This window comes from Corylus avellana, chromosome 1 (assembly GCF_965113065.1).
Source record: "Corylus avellana chromosome 1, dhCorAvel1.hap1.2, whole genome shotgun sequence".
Taxonomy (NCBI): Eukaryota; Viridiplantae; Streptophyta; class Magnoliopsida; order Fagales; family Betulaceae; genus Corylus; species Corylus avellana.
In genome coordinates this window covers 13,368,558-13,391,272 of record NC_142490.1, presented here as the reverse complement: position 1 = coordinate 13,391,272, position 22,715 = coordinate 13,368,558, and the positions used below count along the sequence as shown (strand labels likewise).

General features: G+C 35.9%; 3 protein-coding genes across 5 annotated transcripts; 1 reads left to right on the top strand and 2 right to left on the bottom strand.

Annotated features, from left to right (window-relative positions):
* Positions 1-2,865: 2,865 nt before the first annotated feature.
* LOC132169138 (G-type lectin S-receptor-like serine/threonine-protein kinase At4g27290) lies at positions 2,866-8,653 on the top strand. 2 transcript variants are annotated; one of them, XM_088513366.1, is made up of 7 exons: positions 2,866-4,141; positions 4,575-4,709; positions 4,830-4,963; positions 5,254-5,464; positions 5,567-5,804; positions 5,884-6,034; positions 8,354-8,653. In XM_088513366.1, the coding sequence occupies exons 1-7, from the start codon at positions 2,866-2,868 to the stop codon at positions 8,651-8,653; spliced, it is 2,445 nt and encodes an 814-aa protein (XP_088369492.1). The 2 variants fall into 2 exon arrangements, with proteins under 2 accessions (XP_088369492.1, XP_088369474.1); XM_088513348.1 differs by lacking the exon at positions 8,354-8,653 and adding an exon at positions 6,227-6,695.
* A 1,739-nt stretch (positions 8,654-10,392) lies between these two features.
* RFI2 (RING/U-box superfamily protein) lies at positions 10,393-17,912 on the bottom strand. The gene is made up of 6 exons (XM_059584148.2): positions 17,643-17,912; positions 13,768-13,940; positions 12,680-12,738; positions 12,390-12,415; positions 11,918-12,299; positions 10,393-11,163 (listed from the first exon to the last, which is right to left on the bottom strand). The coding sequence occupies exons 1-6, from the start codon at positions 17,785-17,787 to the stop codon at positions 10,719-10,721; spliced, it is 1,230 nt and encodes a 409-aa protein (XP_059440131.2). The 5' UTR covers positions 17,788-17,912; the 3' UTR covers positions 10,393-10,718.
* Positions 17,913-18,914: 1,002 nt separating this feature from the next.
* LOC132169137 (universal stress protein PHOS34-like) lies at positions 18,915-22,077 on the bottom strand. 2 transcript variants are annotated; one of them, XM_088512830.1, is made up of 5 exons: positions 21,975-22,077; positions 20,154-20,223; positions 19,902-20,031; positions 19,106-19,227; positions 18,915-19,002 (listed from the first exon to the last, which is right to left on the bottom strand). In XM_088512830.1, the coding sequence occupies exons 1-5, from the start codon at positions 22,075-22,077 to the stop codon at positions 18,915-18,917; spliced, it is 513 nt and encodes a 170-aa protein (XP_088368956.1). The 2 variants fall into 2 exon arrangements, with proteins under 2 accessions (XP_088368956.1, XP_088368958.1); XM_088512832.1 differs by having other exon boundaries at positions 19,902-19,993; positions 20,167-20,223.
* Positions 22,078-22,715: the final 638 nt, after the last annotated feature.

The following is a 22,715-nucleotide window of genomic DNA, read 5'->3' as shown; positions in this document are numbered from 1 at the left end:
AATAAAATTAATACGCTTATTATTTCTCCTCATTTTATTCTACTTTATTAACGTGTTTGACAGTGCATTGTTAATAAAATAGTATAAAAATATGATTTTGGTCTTTCTAGGGGAAAAAAAAAAAAAAAAAAAAAAAACGAGAGAGAAGGAAATTGCCAAAATTCAATTAGTGCCCCCATGACTGACTTGATGGTCCCCGTTTGTAAAAAACGTGATAGGACTTGTATGCATTTGAAAATAAAAATGGAAGGACTTCTATGCAATATGCATTAGTCATCTTTTTGACCATCCTGAATTCAAATTTGTAGAAAAGCCAAAAAGAAATAATGCGCTGTATCTTAAATCTTGACTTCTCTATTCATGTCCTGCATTCAGTCATTAGAAAGTCAATGGAAGCCTTTCCCTATCTCTTTGTCTACTCGTTATGTTTCTCCTCCCTCTTAAGAACCTCCAGCACTACACAAGACACTATTACTCCAACTCAATCTCTCAGAGACGGTGGCACTTTAGTTTCAACTGGCCGATCATTTCAATTGGGATTCTTCGGCCCAGGTAATTCCAATAGTCGATATGTGGGAATATGGTATACAATTTCTTCCTCCACAGTTGTATGGGTAGCCAACAGAGACACTCCGCTTAGCTATCACTTGGGAGTTTTAAATGTCATTGGCCCCGTTTGCAAGTAACGTGATATAGGACTTCCATGCAGTAGAAAATCCACGGAGGCGTTTATTGACACTCCTGAATTCAATTTTGTTGAAAAGTAAAATAGATTGCAGGGGACTTGTAGGAGTGTTAAGTGAGTAAGCCGCTCGCTTGGGATTGGCTTGTATAAGTTCGGCTCGTGTTTGATTCGATTATTAAATGAAACGCTTCGTAAACAGAAATACTAGTTCGAATATTAAACGAAGCAAACTCGACTCGATTCGATTCGGTTAGGTTCGTGAGCACGTTCGTATAAGCTCGTGTGTGTATATATATATACACATATATAAACTAAGTAACACATAATTAATTATAAATCTCATAATTATTAAAATCTTAAAATTGTATTTATATTTAAGCGTTAGAAAATGAAAAATTTTAGACCCTTCGTGATCAAAGAGAGAAAACAATCATTAAAAGGACCACGATTCAATTAAAGCAGACACAAATGAAAGGAAGAAGAATCGAGTAAAAACTATTGAGAGAGATTGTGAAAGGCAGAAACTATTGAAGAATCAAACAGACTCAAACACTATCACTGCCTGTTTGGTGAGCGAGACTGAGAGAGTGGGAAATGAGAGTTTAAGTTAAAGATGTGCAATGACTAGTGAGGAAGATTGAGAGAGACGTTGAAAAAATATTTTTTGTAGGGGGTATTATTGTTCCAATGCAGTTTAAATACAACCGGTTAACTTATTCCACATTACTAAGAAAACACTAATTCCCAAGTTTACTTATCTATAAAAATATGCATATCCTCTCTCTTTGAAACCAAGCGCCTTGCTATATTGACTCAGGCTCCATACTCGACTAGTCATCTATTTTCTTCTCTCACTCTATAACACATTTTCTTCTATTCACTTGTTTTTGGCTCTCTAAAAAATCACTAAGAAGAAAACATCCAAGCAGCTCCTCCTCAAGCTGTGTAGCTTGCTGCCCTTGTACACCCACCTTTTGATTTTTCTCTCATGCGGCACAGTCACCCTTGCACAACAACCCACCTTCTTTTGGTGCGTTTTGGGCACACGTTCAAAGGCTCATGCTACAAGCCTTTTGTAAGGCATTAAAGACTGAAACAATCACATTCCAACTTTGAGAAATATACCCAAAGTGTCTGGCAATGAATTATTCTCTTAAGACCAAAGAAAGTAAGAGGAAAAAGCAGCGGGGCCCACTCTAAATTCAATTCACACTCAACATCAAGGACCACTCGGATATAAGGGCTGTGTTTGGCAAAAGAGTGGGCTGAATCGGACTCAAAAATTTAAAAAATTTCTCTTAAAATTAATCTCAATATTTTTACTTTTTAGATTACATCAATAACTTTTTATTATTATTCAAATAAAAAAATCACTACAAAACAAATTTGTTCACTTTTTTATACAAAATATTCTTACTTTTTTCTCTCACATCAATTAAATCTGCTACAGTTTCAGTCCACTTCATTTTTCAAGCCCTTTGCCAAACACACCCAAGATGACCAATGCGACTACCATAAAAGGCTTTGATAGCATTGCATCGAAGTCTTGACTTATATACATATATTACTTTCTCCGAATAAGAAAAAGTAAACCATTAGAAAAGACAAAATACAAATATACAAACTCTTTTTTTGTTGAAACAGATGATGACTGATATCTATTTTCTTTTCTTATTCTGCAGCACCTTTTTTTCTAATCACTTGTTTTTGACTCTCTTAAAAGATCACTAAGAAGAAAACACCCAAGCAGCTCCTCCTCGAGCTGTTCAGCTTGCTGCCCTTGTACACCCACCTTTTGATTTTTCTCTCATGCGGCACACTCACCCTTGCACAACAACCCACCTTCTTTTGGTGCTTCACTGATTCACGTTTTGGGCACACCTTCAAAGGCTCATGCTACAAGCCTTTTATAAGGCACTAAAGACTCTGAAACAATCACATTCCAAGGCAACGAATTCTTCTCCTACTCCAAGTAGGATATGTAAGACCAAAGAAAGTAAGAGGAAAAAGCAACGGGGCCCACTCTAAATTCAAGTCACACTCAACATGAAGGACCACTCGAATATAAGATGACCAATGCGACTACCGATAAAAGGCTTTGATAGCAGTGCATCGAAGTCTTGACTTATATACATATAATACTTTCTCCGAGTAAGAAAAGGTAAACCATTAGAAAATCAATGGACGCCATTACCCATCTTTTCGTCTACTCTGTCTTCTTCTCTCTATTTAGAATCTCCTATGTATTTACACAACACACTATTACTCCAACTCAATCAATCAGAGACAGTGGCACTTCTTTAGTTTCAGCTGGGGGATCATTCCAATTGGGATTCTTCACACTAGATAATTCCAATCGTCGCTATGTCGGAATTTGGTACACAGTATCTTCGGAGACAGTTGTATGGGTAGCCAACAGAGAAGCTCCGCTTAGCGATCACTCGGGAGTTTTAAAGGTCACTGATGATGGAATTCTTGTGCTTCTTAATAGCACAAGTGGTGTTGTTTGGTCATCTAATACATCAAGAACCGTAGAAAATCCAGTTGCGCAGCTCTTGGACACCGGAAATCTTGTTGTGAAAGATAGAAACGATGATGACCCAGAGAAGTTTTTGTGGCAGAGTTTTGACTATCCTTGTGATACGCTCCTACCAGAAATGAAACTTGGATGGAACTTTGTAACTGGTCTAGAGAGGTTTTTATCATCTTGGAAGAGCACGGATGATCCTGCTCAAGGGGCATTTTCAATGCGGTTAGATCCTCGTGGGCTTCCGCAACTGGTTAAAATGGAGGGAGATTCAATAAAGACTAGAATAGGATCATGGAATGGCCTTCGTTTTACGGGATATCCTCAATTCAGACCGAATCCAGTATTTGAGGCTGAATTTGTGTTGAATGAGAATGAGGTCTATTACAAGTCCAAACTCCTTAACACTTCTGTTTTCTCAAGATATTTGGCAATCCCATCAGGCGTTTGTCAGCGATTCACATGGATAGGCCGGACACATACTTGGGAGCTCTTCTCTACTTCCCAGGCAGATCAATGCGAAAATTATGATTTATGCGGTGTATATGCTACCTGCAACATCAATACGTCTCCTGTATGTTCATGCTTGGAAGGATTCTTTTCGAAGTCTCAAAAATATTGGGATTCAGCAGATTGGTCTGATGGGTGTGTTCGAAGGACTCCTTTGGAATGCAATGGCGGAGATGGATTCCTGAAGCGCACGGGGGTGAAATTGCCTGACACATCTTCTTCCTGGTATAACAAGAGCATGAGCCTCAAAGAATGCGAAGGAATGTGTTTGAAAAACTGCAACTGCACAGCATATTCAAGTTTAGATGTCAGGGGAAGAGGAAGCGGATGCGTGCTTTGGTTTGGTAGCCTAATTGATATAAGAGAATACTCCGAGGGTGGGCAAGACCTCTATATAAGGATGGCCATTTCAGAACTTGGTACCGTTTCACTTTTTCTCTTTGGATTTTTCTGAATTTTTTTTTCTTATATTTTAAATTAAGACATGGAAAACTATGTCGTCGGCTTTCTACCGGCGAAAGGACACTTTTTACATGTTTGTTCATAAAATTGTTCATTTTATGAGGTGGAAAGGACGATATACTATTAAATGATTAAGTTTATAATTTTTTACATGTTAAGTTTTTGGATAAATTGTAATTTAAGGTGATATCAAAGCAAACTCATGAATTGAAAATTTGAAATCCTGACTATAGAGTTTATAAAACTTGCTTAAGAAGCTGATCATACAACAACTAGACAAATTGTAATGCTTGGAAAACTAGGAAGTGGGGTGTTGAGATCAACTGCTTCATCCACTTTATTCACGCCCATTTCCCCGTCTAGATACCTGACTCTGTTTTGGTCTTTCAGAGCATCTTGAGAAAAAGAGGCGTTCCGGTGAGAAGAAACTAGTAGCAATTATAGTCAACTCAGCATTACTATTCATGGGAATGATAATAGTTGCACTAGTCTCATACATATGGAAGAAGAAACTCAAAATCCCAGGTAGAAACTCAAAACCCAAATATGCTTTTCACCAAGAGCATATTTTGGGGTAAGTATTTCGCTTTGGATAAAATAACTATCAAAGATTTTTTCATGCCCATGCATCTCTTATTATTTTAGGAACAACAAAGATAAGTCATGGGAAGGAAGATATGGAGTTACCAATGTTTGATCTAGCAACCATAGTTAATGCAACAGATAATTTTTCAGACAACAAGAAACTGGGACAAGGTGGCTTTGGACCTGTGTACAAGGTAAATGACAACATAAATCGAAGAGCTATATTTTTCATTTTCCGGGCAACATCATGCATTACTATTGAAACGACATTGGCGTCGTTTCGACAGTGGTTGATGTCACAGGGGTGACGTCGTTCCACTATTGAAACGTCACCTCTCAAAAAGAGGTGTCGTTTGCACAGTAACGACACATCTTTTTGAGAGGTGTCATTTGCAACGTGAAGGAATGCACGACACTAAGCGAGGCATCACCATCCTTAGTGTTTTTTGTATTGTCCAAGTTATATAGACTCTTTCACTTTCAGGGTAAATTGCCAGACGAAAGAGATATAGCTGTGAAGAGACTCTCAAAGAATTCTAAACAAGGATTGAACGAGTTGAAAAATGAAGTTATTTTGATTGCAAAACTTCAACATCGTAATCTTGTGAAGCTTCTTGGTTGTTGCATTCAAGAGAATGAGAACATGTTAATCTATGAATATATGCCCAACAAAAGCTTGGACTTCTTTATTTTTGGTTTGAACCTTGACCTTGACTTGATTTAGAGCATTGAAGTTTAGACTTATCCTCTTTAATTAATGAAATTGATTGTACTAACATGAGTGTGAAATTGCACAGATCAAGCAAAGAGTAAATTGCTAGATTGGCATAAGCGCATTAACATTATTCGTGGTGTTGCTAAAGGGCTCCTCTATCTTCATGAAGATTCTAGATTGCGAATTATTCATAGAGATCTCAAAGCTAGCAATATCCTTCTTGATGACAATATGAATCCAAAAATTTCAGACTTTGGCCTTGCTAAATCATTCGGGGGAGATCAAATTGATTCCGAGACCAATAGGATTATTGGAACATAGTAAGTATGCTTAAACTTCTTTTATAGGTTAAGTTCAACTATTTTTTTAACTTCTTTTCTTTACAATGATATTTGGCAGTGGATATATGTCTCCGGAGTATGCAGTGCATGGACAGTATTCAATTAAATCTGATGTATTTAGCTTTGGAGTTTTAGTATTAGAAATATTGAGTGGAAAGAAGAACAGCAGATTTTGTCACCCAAACCACCACCTTAATCTTCTTGGACATGTAAGCTCAAAAGAGTAACATATCCTACTAATTTACTTTCTCTCTTTTTGGGAAACTTCTTATTAATAATGTGGTTCTTGACAGTACAGAGGATCTTATTATGCCATGTTATTATGATGCTTTTTTAATAGTCATAGGCAATTTGAAGGCATGCAGCCTGACCCATTAAAATTTAGCTTTCATTTCTTTCAGGCATGGAAACTATGGATTGAAGACAAGCCAATGGAACTGATCGATGAATTGGCCGTAGGTAACTCTTGCACCCTATCTAGTGTATTACGACACATTCATGTGGGTTTGTTATGTGTGCAACAAAGACCGGAAGATAGACCAAACATGTCGTCTGTTGTTCAAATGTTGACCAGTGAGAGTTTATTGCCTAAGCCGAAACAGCCGGGTTTCTTTACGGATTTTCCTATAGCAGATTTTTCTGGCAAGCATGGCACTTGTTCAGCTAACGAAATCTCCAATACAGTGTTTGAAGCACGATAATGTCGTCTCTTGGCTTTCGTTTACCGACTGATGCCTTGTCTTCTGCATATCTTTCTAGTATTCAATTAAAAACTCTATAGCCACTTTGTAACTCTTCTGTACTGAAAGTTAAATGCCTAAAACATTTAGTGTTTTTACTGTTGTTTATTACATGCAATAGCAATGAAAGTAATTATTAAAGCATAAAGAAATTTAAAATAATTTTTTTCTTGTCTTTACGCATATACTCTAACGAGCCTTAAGCAATGTAACGGTTAGTCCATTGTTTGAAATTCTAACTTGCTTGCTTGATGAAGAATTTATTTCTGGCAGAAAGCTTTGGGTGAAGTACATTGCTGGTTTTCTTTTTTCTTTCCTTTATTTATTTATTTATTTTATTGTTCGGTGCATTTGTTGTTCCTGCTAGTTCTATATTTGGTTGCTTAGAAAATTTGGGAGAAGGGAATGAAACTATAGAGTAGCTTTTTGTCTTAAGGGATAATTACCTGGAAAGAAGTAGCTATGTCTAGATCAAGTGTTGTTGGAGCGGATATCACAATAAACAACACCCATTACAGTGATGTGGGAGACTGGATTTGTTGGTTGAGCAATGAGGGAAAGTGGACGAGTGTAGAGATAAGCAAGAACAAGGAAAATTATAGAATCCATGGGAGCTAAATTTGGAGAAGTGGGAAGAATCTTCTACAAAAGCATCCATAGTTATAGCTATTGATTGCACAATGCGTAATCTATTCACCAACTGTAATCAGAGAGTTAAAATGCTTAATCTGTTCACTACAAACAAAGACATGTGAGGAGCCTTTTTGGCAGATTGCACAATGCTGGATAGATGAGAGATCATTGCTCTGTAGCAGATTGAAATGGGGTTCGATTTGGAGGTTCTGTGATTTCTCACGTAGGAAAACAAAAAGTTTTCTTGCTTTCCGTTTTCTTTGATTACTTTGATTGAATCATGCGGTGTGGAGTCCCACCACATTCATTGGACCAACTGAATCCAAAGCTCACCCACTGAAAAAAGTTAAAAAACAAATAAAGAAGACTTTGAAAAAGAATATTTAAATTAAATAGTAGAAGTTGATACTTAAAATAGTAAGATTCTTGCTTTGAATGATTTAAAACAGTGGGTAGTTTAAATAGTGAAAATTGTACTTTTGGTTATTTTGGTAGTAAAATTTGGTAAGGCCGGTAAGAATGCTCTTAGACCGTTTCCATTTGCTAAAGTTACGAATGACCAAAAGTGCTGTTAAAGCTATGAAGACTCTAGATTGAGAATTATCCATAGAGATCTCAAAGCTAGCAATATTCATCTAGATAACAATATGAATCCAAAAATTTCCAACTTTGGCCTTGCTAGATCATTCGGGGGAGATCAAACTCATTCTGAGACCAATAGGATTATTGGAACATGGTAAGTATTCTTAAACTTTTTTATAAGTTAAGTTTAGTAGTTTTTAATTTCTTTTTCATTGCAATGGTATTTGGCAGTGGTTATACATCTCTTGAGTATGCGATGCATCGAGAGTACTCAACAAAATCTGATGTATTTATAAATGATTGGGAAGAAGAACAGAGAATTTTGCCACCCTGATCACAATCTTAATCTTCTTGGACATGTAAGCATAAAGAGTGGCAAATCCTAATAATTTACTTGTTTTTTTTAAAAAAATAAAAAAATAAAAAAATAAGCAAACCACTTACTAACAATGCAGTTCTTGACCATATAGAGGGTCACATGATCCCCCTGTAATCCGATGTCTTTTAATGGTCATGGGCCAATTTGAAGGCATTCTGTTTGACCCACAAAAAATTGGTTTTTATTTCTTTTAGGCATGGAAATTATGGATCGAAGACAAGCCAATGGAGCTGATCTATGAATTGGTAGGTGACTTGTGCACTCTATCTAATGTATTACGACAAATTCATGTGGGTTTGTTATGTGTGCAACAAAAACCAAAAAATAGACTAAACATGTCGTTTGTGGTTCAAATGTTAAGCAGTGAGAGTTTATTGCCTCAACCAAGGCAATTGGGTTTCTTTACATATTCACATCAAGCAGATCCTTCGTCTAGCAAGCATGCAACTAGTTCAGGAAACGGAGTCACCATTACATTCTTGGAAGCACGGTAAATATCATCAAATTGAGAGCAAAACTGGAGTTTTTGTTTTTATGAATTTATGTAATGATGGGTTCAGCTTATTTAGCTGAATAAAAAGTCTGGAAGCTGCATGCTACTCTTTAGGACAGAAGGGGCAAAAAGACAAATAGCTTTGGCTTAGTGCAAGGCTGCTCCTATTGTATTCATGTTGTTTATTCATCTAGTAGTGGATTAGTCTTTACACATTGGACTATATCATGTGTTTCAGAGTGTTTGTTCTTCTTTTAATAGTTTTATAATAATTTCCTTTTATAATGCATACTATAAATTTATAACTAATTTTTCACCAAAAATGCTTAAAAGATTGCAATTGAAAGTTTTGATTTAGCATATGCTAAAACATACTCTCAAGAAATCTCTTGGCTTTCTTTTTACTAACTTATGTGTGTCTTTTACCTATCTTACTAGTATTCAATGAAAAACTCAGTAGCCACTTTGTAAGTCTTTTGTACTAGAAGTTAAATACCTAAAACATTAAGGATTAGTTTGGCAAAGGCCTTCGACCTTTTCATTGTAGTAAAAATTGATTGATATGAGAAAAAGTAAGCATGTTTGGTATGAAAAAAAAAAATTGTAGTGATTTTTTTATTTAAATAATAATAAAAATTAATTGATGTGATATAAAAAGTAAAAATGTTAAGAAGTTGAATTTTTTGAGGAATAATATTCTGGCCTTTGCCAACATAGCCTTAGCCTTAGCCTTTTTTTTTTTTTTTTTTTTTTTTTTTTGAGGAAGTGTTTTTAAGAGTCCAAAAAGCCTAAAAATAACCAAAACACACTTTTGGCAAAAGCTTAAAAATGAAACTTTTGTCAAAAAGTGTTTTTTGACTTAAAAACTCTATGCTCTTAATATGTTGGCAATTACTTGTTATCAAAAGCACTTATTAAGACGACAATGGTTGAAAGGATGATATCAAACAACTCAGTGTCACAAAATAATATTCCAGAATCTTTGTGTTTTTATTTTTTCAATTTTACCTTTTAGATCCCAGTTTTCAATTTTACTAAAATTTTATGCACGGTGTAATAATTTTATGCATGGTTCAGGTAATTTTTCTTTCCTGAATTTCATGTTACCTTTTCAGATCTATGAATAACAAAATAATGATAAAGAGTTAAAAGGAGAAACAGAAAAAGAAATATACTTGTAAGAAATAGAAGTGTCATTCATGGACCATGACTAGTTGAGTCATTCGCTATTCTACGTGTCAATCGGGCATTAGTTGTAACGTTGATCATCAAATGAATGGCAAGTTCGGATAGATAGTTTACCATAATGATCTCAAGATCTGTTTGGTATAACTGTAAAAATCTTAGAGACTATATAATTAATTATTTTCTTTTTTCTTTCTTTTTTTTTAATCTCTTTCAAAAATCTACTTGATGGCAAGCTGTGAAGACTTCTACAGGCTTTAAAATTCAAAAAACAAGAAAATAAAAGACAAAGAGATATATAGCTCCAATAATATCGATATCACTTGCAAATAACATTTTCTCCATACGTTGTTATCTTCTCAAAACAAAAACATTAACAAGTAACCCAAAAACAAAACACTCTTAACAAGACAAACACAGTTTTCACCTTTATATTATATCAAAACACAATTTTCAAACAGAAAATTAAAACCACCTTCAGAAACACATTGAAAAGAGTCAGAAGCTATCAAGCATCACCAGATGAACATAGCAGAAAGTTCTGAACACAATACAAAAGTTGCAAATACACCATATATTAAAACAACCTCTGGTTTAACAAAGCTAGTTCCAATACATACATACATATAAAGTTGAGTGTAAACAATCGTAGAAAGAAACTGATGCTATAGCACCACTAGATTGCCAAAAGAGAATTTACAGGTTTAGTGGTTACATAAAAAAACAAGTTTGAAAAAATGTACAAAAATGGACCCATGCTTATGAATGAATACCCACAGCAATGTTTGCTTCCCGACATAATTTAGATGAAATTCGATTGAAAGTTTCAAATGGATAAATTGGGTAATATACTTTTGCAACCACAGTAGGGGGGAGATGTTCTAGGACCGATGTCGAGGCCATAAGCTGCTAGACCTGTTGACAGAATCAGAGTCACCAGCAGCATGATGATATGAAGCATGTGCTGAGTCCCTGGAAAATACAGGTGGAAAACGAGAAAAGAACTCTCTTTCCCACCCATTATATGGATGTGGCAAAGGATTTTCTACTTCAAGGTCCCGGACTGAAGGAGTTCGATGAAAGATAGGAAAACCGCCATTGCGATCAGGTTGTAGGGGTGCTGCCACTACTAGTGGCAAACCCCCAGGAACGTCGATTCTCCTGACTGCGGGAATGTTAGATGAGGGCATGCCTGGTGAATTTGTAGGTCGTTGCTGAAGATGGAAGGGGTGGGAAGCCGGGATCATCTCATGGGCGCGAGCATTGGATCCTGGATAACGAGGAACAGCCGAGGAGACAAATGAGCTCCCAGCTCTAGGACCAGACCTACAAAAAGTAGGGCAAAGAACATTTAGTGCATACCTCAAATAAAGCAATTTCGGCATTTCACTATCATTTTTATGACAGAATATGCTTTTTTCAGACATAACGATATACAAAAGAAATGGATAAATTTCTATAGAATCTTTGAAAAAGATTTCTTTCACATGAAAAACAAACTGTTGTATTTTAGGATATGACAATAACAAAAAAGCCATAAACAACTTTTACTACAGGAAATATCCTTGGCTTTGTTAGCAAAGAGAAGACATTTCTCACAACCGTCAAGCACTAAAAGCATTTCTTAAGACTTATAAATATATTATATTAGAGGTTCATCCCACAACCAATTAATTGCAAAACCCTAGTGCAACCATAACCGCTTTTCCGTTCGGCATAATAAGGAGAGTAGAAATAATTTGCACTGTATAGAAAACCTTTGGCTTTTTTAACAAAGAGAAAACATGTTTCTCGCAACTCCTAGCATTAGAAGCATTTCTAGGCACTTTTAAAGAACTGCCCAGACCAAAAAAGGAAAAAAAAAAAAAAAAACCTTTAAAGAACTAATGCCACTATAATCAATTTCCATTCCGGAGTCAGCAAAATGAGGAGATTAGAAAGGAGTTTCTACGCTTATCTAGATTCATCATTCAAAAAAAAAGTAAAAAATAAAAACATAGGTGTTCATCCTTCTCTGAGCTTAACATCCCCCCCACACCCTCCTTCCCAAGAAACAGGAACCATAGCGTAAAAATCTTACCCATGAGCAAAGACAAGCGGAGATGGAAACATTCTGGACCTTGTAATAGCATCAGAATCACTGTGAGTAGATCCCCGTGTTGCTGGTGGAACAGAAGCTGGATCAGCACCATTGATATGGTTACCAAATTGGGAGAAGGGAGGGGAATGATGGCCCCAACTATGGTATTGAATGCCATTGGCAGAAAAGGTATGGGGATTTAATATCTCATTATGTCCAGATAGACCATTCCACGGATAATTGAAGTGAGGATCATCAACGCTATCACTTGATCTTGAGGATGCATGTGGAATTGGTCCAAAGTATGCAACATATGAATGAGCCACAGATGATGCATCAGTGCTTTCAGTAGGCATGCCATGGTGTTCCCGCACGTCGTGATCTATACAGAGAAGTTGCTTTCTCATGTTATATAGTAAATATGGCAATGAAGAAACTTACTCTGGAAATCAATAAATAACTGGAAACTTACATGCGTTCAATGAAGATTCCACTTCCCTGAAGGATAGTATCAACATGTCAGAGACAAGAATTAATGAAAATGTTGGGCAAGGGGGAGACCAAGTTTTTTAAGCAGAAAATAGATTGAAATTACTCAGAAAAGTAAATGCCATAAAAGCAGAGTAATGTACAGTATTACAACCATATTACAACCATAGAAGCTCCCTGGCAGGAGTGATTCACAGAAAAAGTGTACTGCATCAGGAAATAAAAAAGATAAGTAAATCAAATGTAAAACCACAAAAGGGAGATCAAGCTTACTCAATTGGTGTAGCGATTTGGGCCAATTCACCAATTGGACACCAGTGAACTCTAAATGGCTGCAAAGGATATAAAGAAAAACACAAAAGCAAAATTAGAAATGTGGTAAGAAAACACAACCATGTATATCATGAGCAGATATGGTAGGAATTTTCTCTACCAGTATTACATTTTAAAAATGAGAAACTTCACTTTCTCCCAAACTACCACGACTTTTTTAATGTACCTCCTAAGCTTCAAAAGTTTGTAATGTGGGATTCTGATTTATCAGCCCATTTCAATTACCCCCTCCGGTTAGGATTTTTTGTTAAGTTAGACGGCTAGCACGTAAAATGTTTGTTCTACCCCAATAGAATTTCTAAAAATACAATTATGTCCTTAGTTTAAAATAAAATAAAATAAAGAATAAAAAACTGAGATAAAAAAATTAAGCCCATGGCGGGTCAACAAAATCCAACTTTTTGCTTAAGGGGTCTTTTGGTCATTTTTGTTTCCTACGTTAAGATTTGACGAAAAATCCTAATTGAAGGGTGATTAAAAGGAATTGATAAATCAGCCCCCCACCCCCTGCAAAATTTTGAAGTTTAGAGGAGACATTAAAAAATGTGTGGTAATTTAAGGGGTAAGTGAAGTTTCTCTATTTTAAAAAGGGTTTGGAGAGAGCATATTCAAATTTTATCTTGGAGAAGAAGAGAAGTATGTCCCCAGTGGTTTTGGCATTAGCCGTTTGTGGGGTGAAGGGTTTTTAAATAGTTTTGGCTCTCCAAAGAATTAATTTGTTGAAAAGGATATGTTTTCAAGGGTTTCTATATGTTTTAGGGATTTCCATAGCTGTAAATAGCACTTATTTTTCGGACACATGCACACACACACACACACAAACAATGAGAGGGAGCAAGAAAGAGATGAGTCCAAAATCTATGTTAACACACACACACATTTTAGCTGTGTCTTTGCAACATGCTGAAGAGAAGACAATGTTGTTTCAGAGTCACTGCATTTCCTGTGCAGAACCCAGCAAATTGAGAAATGTGTGTTTTACAATGTTGAACCATATAATACTAAAGGAGAAATTAGTAGCGACTTACCATTTCAGAATAACTTGGGTCGTAGGGATCCTCATCATGATTCCAGTCATCCATGCTAAACTCAGGAAACGAACGAGTACAGCCATTGGCATACAACCATTGGCCTTTCTCGACCTTTCGGCAATTTGGGCATTGCATCTCTCCCTTCGTATTAAATGCTGAGCCAATGCAATCTGCAAAACAGATTAGAAAGGAGCACAAAACATGTAAATGCATGCATGGCACAAAAAGGGAGAATTGTCAACAGTCTTACTTTCCTAGTCAAAACATAAATAATTGAGAGGTGGGAAAACCATACCCAGTAGTATTAAAAAGGAAAAATTACATAGACCTTCTTCAAGGCTTCGCAGAATTACACTGCATTCTTCCCCGATGTTTAAATTAGACGCTAAACCTCCCTCAGATTAAAAAATATTATACAGACCAATCACACTTAAGACATTAACACCACTAAAAATGAATATTAACTTAAAATTGTTAAAATGTGTAAAATACTATTTTGCCTTTAAAAGTGCAGCGGCCACTAAATTTATGCTATGCTTACTAACTGTTGGGGTTTGAATAATTTTAAGGAGCTTACTCCGAACTACTTAACCTATTGCAGCTTATATCTTCACAGTCCTATTGCTCTTTATTCAGTTTAAAAACTAAGTTATTTTTTTTAATTTGTTTAAGCAAACCCAAATTTCAAAGAAATTTTGCTTCCTGTGAGGGTGAAAATAATTTTTGAAATTAGGACAGAAAAGTTAGCATCAGAAATCAAGGGTCCAATAACAATTTGCCAGTGAAAAATGTTTTCTTTCCTCTCTTTTTTTGTTGCGTGAATTAGTAAAAAAGTTGAAAACCTTTGATTTTAGTGACTTAAAGGTGATGAGTAATTCTAGAAGTCATTTTTATGTCCCTCTTGTGTCACTCCAAGAATGATGTGGCTTTTAAAATTACCGTTTGATCAAAATTTAATAATAATCAATCACAAGTCCAATGATGATTTTAATAGCCACATCATTTTTGAAATGACACAAGGGAGACACAAGAGTGACTTCTAGCATTACCCGAACGTGATTGCTATATAATATTTATAAGTAAGGGAGATTACTACCTAATTTGAAACAATGAAGGAATGCAATGTAATCCACAAAAACTCGAGGGAGGTTAATGTAATTGTTCCTATTAAAATTGGTATCACTATAAATATATACATTTATTTATATTGTGAGTGTCTATTTGTGTGTGCATGCTATATGCGTGAAATCCAAAGTAAACCGATTTCAAACCATATTAGCATATGATTCATAACTTTTCACTAAAATTGACAATATGCCATGTGTATTCATATTTTTTCCAAAACGGAATTGTGCCTCTTTTTCAAACAATTACTGTATAACCATTTATATTCATCTCTTGATAAGTGTATATACCCATTTATATTCATACTCGAATTTATTTCCTGATTCACTCAATAATTCCGAATGACACCAAGAAAGAATAAATTCCAAAGTGTAATTTTTCTACTGCATGAGATGAAAAACAAAAAAACCAGATCATATTAAACGAAATAATTAATAGGCAGCACATCCACTGACAAGCAAGAACCAAAATGGTAACAGCACTAGATGAAGAAGGTAAAATGATCATAAAGGATTGGCAGTGTCAAAAAAGTAGCTTCCAGACCCAACCCATTCTGCTTTTACTTATTAACAAAAAAAAAAAAAAAAAAGGATTGGCAGTGCAGCAGCAAAATTTAAGCCCATTCATTGGCATCACAGCAGCCACATGTAAGCCCATTCAATAACTTTACATAACTAGTTGCCATCAGGATAGTCTGCAAACTTTCTCAATAAATAATAGATGTTACAGCATGTCAAATGTGTAAAGCGTCATGGAACAATACTTACGAGAAACTGCATTGAACATGCAACCAATGAGGTCTATGCAGTTGGTGATATCACCAACTTGACATTTCAACAAGTTGGTAGGTCTCATCATAATCTTATCAAAAGAAGTAAGGTTATTGGATGCTAAGGCACATATTGCTACTTAATATTTTTTTTTATGACGAGAAACCCCTCCAAGGCAAGGCTATTTTGTGTACTCACCTATGTCGAGTAAACCTCGAACCCGTGTAAAGCACCCCCTCCACACGGACCGGGAAATAAATTGTTTGCACCCAAGGGAATTTAAACTTAGACCTAATAGAACGCCACCAAGACCAAGGTTCTTACCACTTGAGCCAACTCTTTGGGGTTTATTGCTACTTAATATTTAATTGTGTATGTCTTTACGAATTGAAATCTGTACAATCCATGAAAAAAATGAACAATTCCAGTATGTTCTTTAGGTTTTAAAATAATTTCACCATGTTATTAGTACTTGTTTTGAACCAGGCCACACAACAGCAACCTCCTTTGAGAAGTTCACAATATGAACTAGAGCACAATAGTTGTCTCCGATTGAACTCAATCCCCTTGAACCTTTATCTACCAACAACTTTAGAACTGTGTCACCTTTTCTTTTTATCTCTTTACCTGAAGTACCAATGGAGATTGATATACTTGACCTTATGATAGATGGTAAAAGAAACGGGAAAGGACCATCCGGAGCATGAGAATTTGAGAGGAAAAAGATTGCTTCGGGTAATTCATGAGAAAAAAGAATTTGACAACTCTACATAAATGCAGCAACTCAAAATACACACACACATACATGTTTTTAATAATAACACCAAAATATCATTTTTCTTCCAGACAAGTTTACATGATCAATATCATGTTCCTAGATGTAGATCCAAACTTCAAGTGAAAATCATTGGGCAGAGACTTAGAGAGTACTTTTCCTTGCCTTGCTGTTCGTTCATTTCAACACCCTGAGTAAAACTCCAGTATCGTATGTACTAGTTTTTAGATGACTTGCAACATTTGTATCATTAAACAAGCCTAGTTTCATATGCCCTTGAAAGTTGAAACTAATAGAACAGTCACTCTACACCTAAAATGAAAAAAGGAAGAAGTATCACATTACTGTGCCTTATGGAAAGTATCCGTTCCTAGAAAACAAATCTTTTGCCATTTTTGACTGCTACAAATTACTCCGACAATCAAAGTGTGAAATCAATTCGTGTTCTGCACTAACCCCAAGGGATTGGCCAAGTGGTTGAGGCTTGTGGTCTTAGGAGTATCACCCCCTAGATCCCAAGTTTGAGACTTGTTAGGTGCAAACTCCCCCTTGGGGCCACATCCCCTGGTGTAAAAAGCCAGCTATTTACCCTGATCCGTGTAGGGAAACTTTCGAGGGTGTAGTGCACAGGTCCGAAGTTTACTCTGCAAAGGTGAGTCTGAAGGCCATGGCTTGTCAAGGTTCCCGTCATAAAAAAAATTTCGTGTTCTACACTTATTTCTTCTAGTACAGTCAAATAATACCTTATATTGTCATCAGCAAGCATTGACAACAAATAGAGATCTCAGTTCAGACCATCTCCTACTGGGCATCAGAATCCTATTCAACTAAACTAAGCACACATTTCTCCACCAAGCTTTATTTTCAGTGAAATTCAACCAATGGTCTAGATGCAGTGAAATTTGACACCGCGAAATTATAAAATGCCCTTCCCCACACAAAGCACATTTCCACGCCCAAAAAGAATCTGTTAGAAGCATTCAAAATTCTACAACAGCAACTGCAAACAGTCACTAATTCTTAACTTACAACGATAAAATACCCTTCAGAAATTCAACTTCAGTTTCCAAAACCCTAGAGCTTTTTTCCTTTATACTTCTATTTCAACACAAACGCAGCAGCCAAATTTCTAAATATTTCAACAATTTCAATCAGCAAGAGAGTTTTCTTCAAACCACACAGACAAAAACAATATCGCTTACCCAGATGGAACTCATGCCCACATTGCAGCTTAGCCCTGGATCTTCCTCCATTATCCGACACCAAACCCGAGCAAATCGAGCAATGAACCCCAGAAACTTGAGGTTCCGCGCCCCTAGCACCACCAACACCCCCATCACCGTCCATTGGAAGATGATGGCGATGATCAAGCGATTCAAGTTTGTTGATTTGAACCCAAACCCACAACTTATATTTCACCGCAAAATCTTCTCTCTCTCTCTCGGCGTTCTTCTCTCTCCGAGCTGTCAGATTACGTGGTTTGGACCTTACATGGACTTTCCAGGAATCTTATTTATATGGGAAGACTAACTAACACGCACCCGAAAAACCGGTCCGGGTTTATCGATTTCAAGGAACGACGTCGCATCCGTTTCACTCTGTTTCTACACTAGTTGTGGTGGCGACATTTTAGGTTGTAAAGGCGACAGAGTTTCGTATTAAATACTAGTGGACTTTATAATTTAGGAAAAATGAAATTTAGTCCCTAAGTTTTTAATTTTGACAATTACATATTTAGGTTTTCCTCCGATTTCAAATTAGTTATTGTCTAATTAATTAACCGCTACATCAAACTAATTAGTTAATATCATGCGACTCTTGTTTAAAAGTGACAGAGTTTCGTGTTTTTTTTTTAAATCTCTTTCAAAGTTGGTTTACAAATGATGTGTCATTATTCTATGAGTTTATAGCATATTTGTCAAAATAATAAATCTCACGGAATGATGACACATCATTTTGGAACCAACTTAAAAATAAATAAAAAAAAAAAAAAAAAATTGAAAAGTGTAACACTTCTCCTCAAGCTCATGTTGAGCTTGTTCCGAAGAGAAGCAAACCAAGAAGAATAAACTTCATATATAACCTTTTGAAGTTTGCAAACATAATTTTGAGACATGTAAACATCTTCAGATAAATTTTCACGAAGGGATGCATTATTATGTCTATTAATTTGATGAACATGCCATTCATGCAGCCATATCATATGAAATTGATATTGACGAACACAACTGATGCTCAACTCTTTCATAACAATCCTTTGAAACTTACCCAAATCAAAATCTTTAATAAGAAAGATTAACACATACATATATCTTTTACACAAACATGCATATCTTGAAGCAACAGCCTTAATTCAAAAAAGACAAAACAATATTACATTAACTCTTCACACATTTATTGGACCTAAACTTGGTTGATGCAACCGCAGTAGGTATATATATATACTGTTTACATATTTGAAGCAGGATTATGGCTTAGTGTTTGGTTTTGGGCCTCTTGACAATCATCACAGAGCAGTGAGCATGATGAGCACAGTAGTCACTTACACTTCCTAAAACCGCCCTGCATGCGTGCACAGATTGTAGATTTTCATTGATGAGCAATGACATAATGCTGATGATGATGCTGCACTAAAAGTTCAAATTTAGGTTAGAGCATGCAATACCTTTTTATAGCTCCATAGCCATGACTGCCCACAACCAACACAGAAGCCTGGTGTTTCTCCACAGCATCACAAAGAACATTCCTAGGATCTCCTTGCATCACCTCCACTACTGCTTCATTGTCCTGCACACATGTATATATAGAGCATCTGAAACATTCAGAATATCTGCATTGGCAAATCAAATGCAAGTACACACTAGCTAGGATACCTAAACTTCATGCTTTCATCAAAGCATCAACCATATCACTGCAAGTAGAATAGTGACACTTTTCACACCAAATACCACCACAAGCCAATCGGGTATCCGAAAAATAAAGATAAAACAGAAAATGAAATGCTCGTAGATTGGTTGCGTTTTGCACAAAACAAAATCAAATCAAAACAGACTCAAATTTTAAAACTACATAAGGGTTTGAAAGAACAAAAGAAAAGAAAGTGCCGAAGTGTGCCATTAAGGCGCCACTAGTGCCCACCACCACGCATATGGGTGTGTTACTTCGCAACATACTAGAGCGTACACACCAGTACATACGCCAAACATTGCTTTAAAGCAATAACTTGGTCTGAATTGAGCCTTATAAGTGCCAACTATCTCTTTTTCTCATGTGAGACTATCCACTTTCAACGCTCTTTTGATACGTTCAATTTAAAACATTCCCGAACAACAAAATAGCTATATATACATACTAATATTGAAAATTCTTTAACACCGAGATCAATTACAATCATTAGATCATCAGTAATGTACTGAATGGAAAAACTCAGTTCAAACAGTAATATTTGTGTGGAATCTTACCAATTGATTGCGGCAAATTTCCTCAACGTTTTCAGCAACTCGGGCAGCTATCCTTTTCAAGTCTGCCTCTGTATATCGTAAAATTTCGGAGGCTTCTACAAAATTGATCAAAACACCAATAACATTGCAGCTAATTATCAACTCCACAAAATGAAACCAACCCATTTATATATACATACACATATATACATATAATACATGCATAATCAAAAGAACATGAATTAATGGATGTTTTGAGAGAGTTGGAGGTACCAGGAATAGGAACAGAGGGGGGGGGGGGGTCTGGCATGGACAATGACAAGCTGGAAATGAGGGTTTGAAGCAAAGGGACTGTTGATGCACAGTTTCTCCAAATGGTGTCGTGACACGCCTGCTTCGTTTTAGTTGACCAATACACGAACTATTTGACTGCACAACAAAGAAGAAAGAAGGATCGAAGTGACTGGGGGTGAGCCCGATGCCTAAGTCAGGATGAGAACTGTTAAAATATATATAGAATATAAAATACTAAAATATGAAAGAGAAAGAAATGAGAGCGGAAACGGAGAGAGACGTATGGACTACATCTTGTATATTCACTGTATCAATCAATATTACATAACTCTCTATTTATAGAGAGACAATGAGTAGTGACCAAGAAACCCAAATTAAACCCTAAAATACATAAGGAAAGAAATAAACCCTACATTACAAATTAAATAACGGAAATATAAAATATTCTAATAAAGGAAATAATATATTCTAACATCCCCTCAAACTCAAGGTGTAAGCTTGAGTTTGGAAAAGAGAATAAATTGAAGGCATCTGAAGTCGATGGTTGGATCAAGACAATGCCGGAGAGAAAAGCTGAAAGTGACGGCTGGAGAAATACCGGAGAACAGAGACAAGCTGTTAAAAGAATCCGGTTTAAGGGCCAAGCCACAACTGACAATGACGGTCGAAGAACGAAAACTAGTCATTAAATCCCTTGAAGGGCCAAACCACATTGTGCCAGGGTTCGCCAATAACAAAGACGAGAAAGGCTGAAAGTGACGGCTGGAGAAATACCGGAGAACGGAGACAAGCCACTAAAAGAATCCGGTGAAGGGCCAAGCCGCAACTGACAATATTGAGGCCGGAGAACGAAAACTAGCCGTTAAAATTCCCGTGAAGGGCCAAAACCGCATTGTGCCAAGATTCGCCAATGAATAAAGCCGTAGATCACAACAAAATTAAGAGATCATCAGAAGAGAATGCTAGAAAACACCATAGAAACGTCATAAGACTTTTATTGAAAGCCACAGAAACAGAAACATGGCTCTGATACCATGTTAAAATATATATAGAATATAAAATACTAAAATATGAAAGAGAAAGAAATGAGAGCGAAAACGGAGAGAGACGTATGGACTACATCTTGTATATTCACTGTATCAATCAATATTACATAACTCTCTATTTATAAAGAGACAATGAGTAGTGACCAAAAAACCCAAATTAAACCCTAAAATACATAAGGAAAGAAATAAACCCTACATTACAAATTAAATAACGGAAATATAAAATATTCTAATAAAGGAAATAATATATTCTAAGAGGATATTGTCAACAACTATAGAGCTCAGATAATGAGAGTTGTGATTACCTTTGCTTCGATAATATGACTTGTATTTATAGGCAATGAGAAGATTTGATTTTCCACATATTCAGGAATCTTATCCCTTGATATTAGCTGAACAAACATTTGAATGACAGATAATGTTTGTTAGTCATTCCGCGATTTTAGTGGCTTGAGATCAAGGGACCGAGTGGGACTCGGTTACTGGAAACAACAAGATTATTTATTTACCAACAGCAATAGTTTCTAAGACACTTGAGTTATCCCTTAAGCCGAGATTTACATGTCCTGAGTTAATCTCGGACTTCATGGTCTCGGCTTTGAGAGTCTCGGCATTTATAGCCTCGGATGCGAGAGACTCAGCTTACTGGGCCTCGGACATAGGTCTCGGATTCATGAGTCTCGTATTTAGGTCTTGGGCTTTCTTAAACTGGGCCTGGAGGTTATTGAATATTGTATGGGCTGATCCATGACCCAAAAGGGAGTAAAGAAATGCTTCAGAGTCCATTCCAAAGCGTATGCGCTGTGTTCATGATCGTCGAAGCCAACCACCATCACTTGCTTCTCAGATGTCGCCATTGATGGAATTCGAAATGCTTGTGGAACTTAATTGGGAAATGATATATAAGAGAAAATATAAAGATGAAATTGAAATTACAAAAACTTGATTATATAAGAATTTGTTACCTGTCCTTGTAGAGTCCAGCGCTGGATGCAATTGCATGCGTCCACTGAAATTACAAAAACAATGGGCTGCAATTAATCAACTTATTTTAACTAATATCAAGTATTTTGTTTCATAAACAGTGGGTTTATGCGTTCAAGTTAATATATAACAGTATTTTGTTTCTTTATTACCCTTTGGTTTCATTCATTAAGTATTTGGCTTCCTTTATATTTATATATATTATTTTATAGAAGAATGTGAAATCCTTCTTTTTATCTTCTTAATTCTTAGAGTGTTACTTTTACTACAATTTTCTCACAAACTTACAGGACATACTATAATATTAATCACGTCAACCACTAAAATATAAACTATTACATTATATTCATTTTCATAAAATGTAGGTTACAATGAGTTCGTAAAAAAATTAAAAAAGAAAAAGAAATAGAGAGTAATATCTTTTAGGGTTCGTTTAGGAGTGCATTTTTAAATCAAATCACAATTTTTGAGTGTTTTGGATTGCGATTTTAAAAACAAAAAATTTTAAAAT